Genomic DNA, 8953 nt, shown 5'->3' with positions numbered 1-8953 from the left:
GCCGCTGAGCTGCTCCGGGTTGGGGCGGGGCCACGCCGCACCGGTCCTTCCCCGAGCCGAGCCCCGGGCCACCCTCCTTTCCGTGCTCCCAACTCTGAGACACCGCGGGCAGAGTCGCTTCCGCACTTTATTAGACAGCGGGGACAGGCGGGGGTTGCGCCGCGCTTCCTTCAGGCTCCCTCCATCGCAAGCCGCCTACAGGTCTCCAGAGGTCTCTGGCTTTTCCTTCTCAAGATGCTTCTTCTGGGGACCCTGGTTGGGGGGTTGGGGGAGACACAGGAGCGCTAGCTACGGAGGTCTGGCCGGCAATCCTGCCCCTGGCCAGCTGCGGCTCTGCTTTTCTTTCCCTGCACGGATCAGTGCCCGGGGCTGGGCTCCTACAAGCCCCGCGGCGGGGACGGGAGCAGGGGCGATTCAGTGCCCGGGGCTGGGCCCCTACAAGCGCCGCGGCGGGGACGGGAGCAGGGGCGAATCAGTGCCCGGGGCTGGGCCCCTACAAGGGCCGCAGCGGGGACGGGAGCAGGGGCGATTCAGTGCCCGGGGCTGGGCCCCTACAAGCCCCGCGGCGGGGACGGGAGCAGGGGCGAATCAGTGCGCGGGGCTGGGCCCCTACAAGCGTCGCGGCGGGGACGGGAGCAGGGGCGAATCAGTGCGCGGGGCTGGGCCCCTACAAGCCCCGCGGCGGGGACGGGAGCAGGGGCGAATCAGTGACCGGGGCTGGGCCCCTACAAGCCCCGGGGACGGGAGCAGGGGCGCCCCCGCCACACTCATCCGATCTAGCTGCCCCAGGGAACAAGCGGTGGGCCGGCTCACCATGAAGACCCTCTTCTCTTGGGCCGTCTGGAAGCGGCCATGGCCAAACTTGGAAGTGGTGTCGATGAACTTGAGTTCGATATTCTCCAGGGCCCGGCGGCTGTGATGCACCAGGAGGGACTGGGGGTCCGTGGAAGAGGAGAGCCAGATGTAAGGTCCTCACCCACCGCCTCCCGCCACCCCCAGTCCACACCTGGAAGATCTCACTCACCCAGCTCCTGCCAGAACACCTCCCTTTTTGCTCCCCCATCCCCACCCTGCTCCAAGCAAGGCCCCCCAACCCTCCCACGGCCCATGGGGCTACGGCTCCCCACCCACCACAGAGGCGCTGACCTTCCTCAGCGTGATGACCCGCTTCTTGGTGCCCGCGATGCAACCCTTCAGCATGACAAAGTCGTTGTTGACTTCCCCATAGTGCGGGAAGCCACCCTGCGGGAAGGTGGGTCAGGATGCAGACCTCTGCAAGGGGCAGCTGCAAGCCTGGCCCCAGGGCAACACCCTGGATCACTAATCAGGGCAGCATCTGAGCCACATTCTGAGTCCTTCCTTACCTCATTTCACAATCTACATTTTAGTGAGGGAGAAACTGAGACTCAGGGATGTGGAGTCCCTTGTTCTGGGCCCTGTAGCTGCACCATACTGCAGCTGGGATTTGAACCCAGGTGGCCTGAGTGCAAGGCCACAGTTGCAGCTTCTGTGCCCCACACCCCGTGACAGCAGCTGGAGTGTAAGCCATCTGCAGAGGAGGTTCAGAATGCGGGAACAGCACGGTTTGCCAGTGGCCACTCTCTGGGGCCTGAGCTTTTGGGGCAGGGCAGTACCCCACATGCCTGCTCACACATGCACGCCACGCCCGCTCACCAGTGGTGTAATGGACTTGTCAGTCACGTCGTAGCTCGTGGACGCATTGTTCTTGACCACCTTCCCATCCTCCTTGTGCAGCCCCCGGCCAATACGGTAGATCTGCCAGGACAACAGGGCACATGGTGGGCTGCAGGTGGCCTCCAGGGCCAGTGGTATGTCTGTACCCACCAGCACGTGTGCTTGGACCCAGGCACTGGCAGGGGTGTTTCAGAGCCTTTGGGGGGCCAGCAGTGTCTGGGTCATGCACCCCACCCAGCGGGGTCTGGTCATGAGTGTCCCTCTACCACCGGGACTGTGGACGCACCTTCTTGTTGAGCTCTGTGCGGTGGTGGTAGCCCTTCTGCCCGGCCCGAGCAATGGAGCAGCCCACGCGGGCAGGGTGCCAGGCACCAATGCAGGCCACCTTGCGTAGCCCCTTGTGGGTCTTCCGTGGCAGCTTTTTGGTATGCCAGCGGCTCGTGACCCCTGCAGGGGGTGGAGGGGGGCTAGTGGCTGAGAGGCCAGTCTGGCCCCACCCCCTCCAGAGAGCCTTCCCGAAGCCACCACCCCACCCAGCCCTACCTTTGACACCCCGGCCCTTGGTGACGGCAATGACATCAATGACCTCGCTCTGGCTGAACACGCTGTGCACCGGCACCTGCTTCTCTAGCCGGGCCTGGGCCCAGGCCACCTTCTCAGCCACTGTGCCGCCGTTCAGCTGGATCTCCATTATGTGGGCCTTCTTCTGCCGGAAAGGCAGCAGCTTCATCTGCAGGACATGGCACAGCCATTTGGCTCCCAGAGGCTCCCAGCCCCTATTTGCAGACATGGCATGCCTGGCTGGTGACCCCCGGCAGGCTTTCATGCATGCATTTGTTCAACAGATGTTCCAGTGCTTGGGTCTGTCTACTCACTATGTTCTGTGCTAGGCACTGGGGGGATAGAGCATGGAATGAGGCAGGCAGGGTCCTGGCCCTCAAGGAGACACTATCTAATTGGGAGACAGAAATCAAGTAAATTCTTGGACAGGGCAGAGTATTCTAATGGAATATTGGGGGCAGAGGGGACAGTTATTGCACATAGGGCAGTCAGGGAGGACCCCTCTGATGTGACATCAATAACAAGAAGGAGCCACTAAGTGAAGATCTGAAACTTTGGGGAGCAGAGGGAACTGCATGTGCAAAGGCCCTGTGGCAGGGAGTTGGTGGGATGGAAAGGAGACCAGTGTCGCTAGACCATGGTGAGCGAGGAGGAACGTGGTGCAGGATGAATTCAGAGGTGAGCAGGAGCCTGCCCGTGCAGGTCTTGTGGGGAGAAGCTGGGGCTTTATTCTAAGTGCAGGGTGTGACACTGTGCTTCATATGTTTAGATATCTTTGGCTGCTGCTGTGTGAGGCACGGGCTGTGGGGACACACAGGTGGAAGCAGGGATACGGGCCATGGCATAGTGCTCAACAAGTACTTATAGAGCACCTACTGCATACAAGGCACAGACTGAGCAGGCAGCCGTGGCCCCTGCCCCCATGGAGCTCCAGTCTGTCAAGGGAAATGGACATGACCAATGACAGGCATAACCAGGAACAGCAAGGGAGGAGCGGGGTGCTGCTCCAGGCGTAGGCGAGAAAGCCTTCCCTGAAGACAAGATGCCAAGGCGTCTTCCAGAATAAGCCAGAAGGTGTTAGTAACCTTTCAGCCCACATCAAGCCAGACCCCATGTACGAAGGCTCACATACACACTTGTGCAGGCCCCAAAGGGAGGGGGCTGGCCCTCTACACTGGACGTTTGGCAGGAGATCCAGGCCTTTCAGGGCATGGGAGGGCCCTGGTTGAGCACTAGGCATGGCGGGTGCCCCACAGCCCTCAGAGCACACTGACCCCCAGCATGCCATCCCTGGGACAGCTGCCGGCCAATGCGCGGCCAGTCACCCAACTCTTTGGGCCTGTGCCCCAGGCCCGTGGTATTTTTAGGCTGACATTTGCCAGGGCTCCTGGAAGCCCGGGTGGAGGAGAATGGGGGAGGGTGGGTCCAGGGCATGGACTGGCGGCCTGGGTGTGGACAAGGTGGTGGGGCTGACCTGAGTGTGGACAATGACACGGATGACCTTGCAGTACTTCTTCATGGCGGCGAAGTCTTTCTGCAGCTGCTTCTTGCCATCGGTGTCCCGCCACCTCTTGCAGGCCTTGGTAAAGGCTTTCTTCTTGCTCTTGTGCCTGAGCCACATGCAGGAGACACTTAGAAGGGCCAGCCAGGGCAACTCCCCAGGCCCGTCTGGGCCCCACATGCCCACAGCCCACCACGCAGGGCTCTTAGAACAGTGCCTGTCCCCTCCTCCCTCCTTCCCTTCCCGGGGAGGCCACCGCTGGGCCCTCCCCTGGGGTCCCCGGGCTGCTTCCAGCCACCTGCTGGGAGCACAGATTGTCCCTCCCTCTCCAGGTCTCGGGTTCCTCCTCTGCAGAGTGGACACCCTCCTGCCTCCTGAGGCCTGCGAGTGAGCGTCAGATGTGCAGAAGCTGGAGGAAGGGACAGGCAGCCCCCCCACCCCCGCCACCTGCCCACGTTGCTAGAGCTGCAGACCCCACTTGTAAAGCCAACAGCCAGTACTTCATGGCGCCATGCCATTTCGTGCCGAACCCTCACCCAAACTCTGGAAGGTGGATGTATGGTCCCCGTTCTACAGATGAAGAAACCAAAGTTCACAAAAGTCAAAGCCCCTGGATGAGGGGCAAATTGGTAACAGAAGAGAGAGCCAAACCAAGGCCTGCTGCATTTGGTGAGCGCTCGCTGTTTGCCCCTGTGATCCTCACAGCAGCCTGCTGACACAGGGACCGCTCCCCCCGATGCTGTCTCCAGCCCATGGTGTCTGTGATGGGGGGGCGCAATCTAAGAGGCTCTACGAGGTGAGCCAGCTTGCCTGCGGTCATCCAGCCTGCTCTGGCTCAGGGGCCCAAACCTGTCACCCCCCACAGAGCACCAGGACAGGAGTGCCTCCAACTCCGTAAGGATGGGGGTGTGTGTGAGGTTCCTTGGGCAGGTGGGCCTTCCCTTTCAGGACTTAGAGCCAGGGAAGATCTAAAGCCCCCAAATGCCTTTCTTGCTGATGAGAAGAGCTTGTCAGCTGGCTCTTTCCCCTTTTCGCCCTGGCTGCTAGGAAGCTCTGAGCTAACTCTGTCATTCCATCCAATTAGTCCCTTAATTTAACCCTTAATTAGAACCCTCGCTTCCTCTCTTTCTCTATCCCGATCTCTACTCTGGTGCCCTGGCACTCGTCTCTCACTGAAGCGAAAGCAACCCCCCCTGCACACACGTTCCTGCCTGCCGTGCGCTGCAGATACTGCGCCCGCCCGCCCCCCGCCACTGTCCCAGCCCAGGGCTGGGGATGGAGGCACGGCCAGCCCACTCGTGCACCCCCTGGGGGCGGCCCCCACCAGTCCTTGTAGAAGCGGCGACGGCACTCGTCACTAAGGTGCTCTGCAAAGATCGTCTTGAAGCTCCGCAGGCCGCGAGGGGTGGCCACATAGCCCACCACGCCCACCACCACCAGAGGCGGTGTCTCCACGATTGTCACAGCCTCCACTTCCTCCCGCTTGGAAATTTCTGGAAGAGACCCCGAGAAGGAGCATGGAGGAGGGCCATGTGGGGAAGAGCCAACTCCAGCCCCTCCTGCCCGAGGGAGGGTGGAGCACCGCGGCCTCAGGGAGGGCCCCCACTGACCTCAGCCCCCAGCCTGCCCACTCGCTGCCCCTTCCCTCTCTGCTCCGCCCTGGGCACAGAGCAGGTGCTGGTCAGGGCCCTTCAAGTGCTCTGCACTCTGGCTCAGAGATCTCAGACAAGGCCTGACCTGCTCCCTGCCTCCGTTTCCCCACCAGGTCATCTGGAAATGGGCTAGGAGAGCCAACAGCCAGCACGGCATCCCCCAAAGGGTAGGATTGGGATTCCTTAAGTGGAGCACACATGAACATTCTTAATTTTAATAGTCATGAATATGTGTGGATGAGCTCTAGAAAAATACCTATTATTTGTCCCGAACCAATGATTTTGTAGATGTTATTTCTGAGACTAATACAAAGTAAAAGTACTTGTTTAAAATAAATATTAGGAGTGGGATGTCTGGGTGGCGCAAGCGGTTGAGCGTCCAACTCTTGGTTTCGGCTCAGGTCATGATCTCAGGGTCGTGAGATCCAGCCCCATGGGGGCGACGGCAGGCTCCGTGCTCAGGGGGGAGTCTGCTTGAGATTCTCTCTGCCTCTCTCTCCCCCTCCCCACCGCTCGTGCGTGTTCTCTCTCTCTAAAATAAATTTTTAAAAAATAAATAAAAATAAAACACATATGAGGAGAGATGAAGAAGAGATGGGCAGTTGCCCAGAATTTGGAGGGGTGGTGGCTGAAGCTCTAGAATGGCAACAGGAAGGACCCCTGTGGGGATAGAATGTCTCACGGTAGCACACTTAAACGGGGCAGAACCCCATAGAACTAAATGCGCATGCACATGCGCCCCAACCAGGGAAACCTGAACAGGATAGGTAGGTTGTATCCCTGTCGATACCTGGTTGTGACCCTATTGCTATAGTTTTATAAGCTATTTCCATTGGGAAACTGGGCAAAGGGTGCATGGGATCCCTCTGTCTTACTCCTTACAGCCACATGTGAACCTACCCTGATCTCAAAATGAAAAGTATATGGGGGCATCTGTCTTTGAATCGTAGCTCCTGCCCTTACTAATCGGGCAACCGGCAAGTTTCCTAATGGCTTAATTTCCTCATCTGTAAACTGGGGGCCAGGACAGAACACACCTCAAGGTGTGGCCAGTGGTCAGGGCTCCCTGACAGTGTCCTGACTGTGGCTCCCACAGGCAGGGCGTTGCCCTTTCTGGGGCTGCTTCCCCTCCTGGACCCCAGTTCTGGCTCCTAGCCTCCAGAAGTCTTTCCAGATCCCCCCGGCAGGCAGGGAGGCTCCACACCCTCCCCATGCGTCCGCCTGCAGCCACTCACTGAGCCCGGGCCTGTGCACCTCTCGGAGAGTGTGCGTCATGCCCGCCTTGTAGCCCAGGAAAGCCGTGAGGTGCACGGGCCGGCTGGGGTCGTCCCGAGGCCAAGTCTTCACCTTGCCCCGGTGCCGGCTGCTCCTCTTGTGGGGCAGGAAGCCCAGGTGTCCATGCCGAGGGGCAGAGAACTTCCGGTGGGACTGGGGGTAGGAGGGAAGGGAGGTCAGAGCTGGGGTGTCCCTGGTGGGGGCGGTTGGATGGGCCCGGAGCCCAGCCCCAGAGAAGCGAGTTAGAGAACCCAGACTGGGCCCCGGTGGTCTTCGGTACCCCCCTCCCTCAGTCCACGGGAAAGGAGGGAGGTTGGCTCAGGGGCAGTGTCTTAGGGACAGAGCCGGCACCAGGCCCTCCTCACCCACAGGTTTCCTGCTTCAGTGGGCTGCGCCTGCTGGGCCCAGGAGGGACAGGCCCACACTGTGGCTCAGGGCTAAAGGGACAGGGGGCCACTGCCATCTGTCCATCTTCCTGCCCATTCTAGGCCGGGCAACCTGAGCTCTGGCCCCCTGTTGTCCCTTCAGTCACCTACTCCCCCATAGGCCCAAGGACCATCCCTGCTGGGAGAGACTCCAGAAGCCCACCTGCCCCTCCCAGGAAGCCAGCTGGCTCCTGCCCCCCAGCCCACTGACCATGGCAGCCGGTCCCTGCAGGTCAGGAAGGGAAGGGGCCTCCCGACAGGCGCTGGAGGTCGAGTGGCAGGGCCAGAACGCACAGCAGCCAGCTCCCAGATTTAGCCCCTGGCAGGGGAGCTTGTTCACATCCCGTGGCGGGCATGGGCTCCCGAGCCAGGAGCAGGCCCAGCCTGGGGCGGGGCAAAAGGGGGCATCAGATGGGCAGCCTGGGGTAGGGATACCTGGAGCCAGGCCTGTCACTCCTGTCCTCAAGGGCCCTGGGACTGGCTCACACCCACTTTGTTTTCTGCCTTGTATTACCCTCTCAGGACAGGAACACCTTGGTCTGCTAAGGAGTCAAGGAACCCCAGCTGGGGAGGGGGCTTCTTCCAGGCTTGCTGTGACGAGGGTCTGGCCCAGTGGGCAGGCAGTGAGGTGGAGGGAATTCCTGTCCTGTCTTGAGGGCGGTGAGCCCAGCCTGGACAAACTGCAGGGTGCCGGGGGGGTGGGTAACCGCTGTGATCCAAGAACAAGAAGTCTATATGGTTATAAAGTTCTGAACCCGGAGAATCAGTTGCACAGGCCTAAAATACCTCTGAGGGCCTGTGGGCCTTGCCTTGCTGATGCTAAGATTCTATGCAACTCAAATGTCACAATTCTCTGTTGTTGCTGCTGTTACTCGCAAAGCTACTTTTATTATTTGGGGCTGGACCCCACAGGAATAAAATCCCTGGGAAGGGGCAAACCTCAGCCCCCCGAGTGGCCCAGGGGGAGAGAGGCTACCTGAGGGAAGGAAGCACGGGAGGGATGCCCGCAGACTCAGGGCAAAGGGGATGCGGCCGCCAGTGCTGAGGCCCGAGCGCACTGCAGGACACATGGCCTGTGGTGGGACTGACTCCAGGTGCACAGGCCAAGAACCAGAGGGCCCGGCACAGAGCCACAAGCTACTTGGGTTCCTCCCTCTCATCTGCCTCATCTCACTTCTACTACATGATCTCCAAGTCCCTCTGCTGCCTGGTAGCAGCGGAGAGCTGCCAGCCCGGGGCTTACCCTTAACCGAGGTCTCTGCTTTCTCTTACTCTGGTGAGCCATAGTGGCGGCGGCCACAGCTCCAGCCTGAATCTGTTGGGTTCCCTTGTTCAGTCCAATGTTGCAGGGCAATGTTGAGATTCTTTTGGTCAGGGGGCACCTGGGTGGCTCAGTCGGTGAAGCGTCTGCCTTCAGCTCAGGTCATGATCCCAGGGTCCTGGGATCGAGTTCTGCATCAGGCTTCCAGCTCAGCGGGGAGCCTGTTTCTCTCTCTCCCCTTCCCCCTGCTCCTGTACTCTCTCTCTCTCTCTCTCTCATACATAAATAAATAAATAATCTTTTAAAAAAAATTCTTTTGGTTGCACAGCGTGTGTTTCTAAGAGTTCATGATTTCACGATTTGACATTTCTATGATCAACGATTCTGTGCATCCATAGAGTTGATGGCTCCGCTGCCCTGGCCCCAGCCTCTAGGCATGAAGTGACCAGCACCCTCCCTGGTACTGGTCAGGGGCCGTGCCAGGTATGGAGATCACTGAAGGTGGTCAGCAGGGCCCTGGTCAGTGGAGCTGCCCCAGGGGGCACACCAGTGCCCAGGGCCAGGGCAGAACCATCAGAGCCAG

The 8953-nt window shown here is 60.0% G+C and overlaps 1 protein-coding gene across 1 annotated transcript; it reads right to left on the bottom strand.

Annotated features, from left to right (window-relative positions):
* Positions 1–159: 159 nt before the first annotated feature.
* RPL3L (ribosomal protein L3 like) lies at positions 160–8394 on the bottom strand. The gene is made up of 10 exons (XM_032425515.1): positions 8353–8394; positions 6645–6837; positions 5082–5250; positions 3731–3866; positions 2239–2425; positions 1982–2142; positions 1675–1776; positions 1147–1242; positions 814–933; positions 160–252 (listed from the first exon to the last, which is right to left on the bottom strand). The coding sequence occupies exons 1-10, from the start codon at positions 8392–8394 to the stop codon at positions 196–198; spliced, it is 1263 nt and encodes a 420-aa protein (XP_032281406.1). The 3' UTR covers positions 160–195.
* Positions 8395–8953: the final 559 nt, after the last annotated feature.

The sequence above is a fragment of the Phoca vitulina genome, unplaced genomic scaffold (assembly GCF_004348235.1).
Source record: "Phoca vitulina isolate PV1807 unplaced genomic scaffold, GSC_HSeal_1.0 scaffold33, whole genome shotgun sequence".
NCBI lineage: Eukaryota > Metazoa > Chordata > Mammalia > Carnivora > Phocidae > Phoca > Phoca vitulina.
This window is presented reverse-complemented; position numbering and strand designations above follow the sequence as displayed.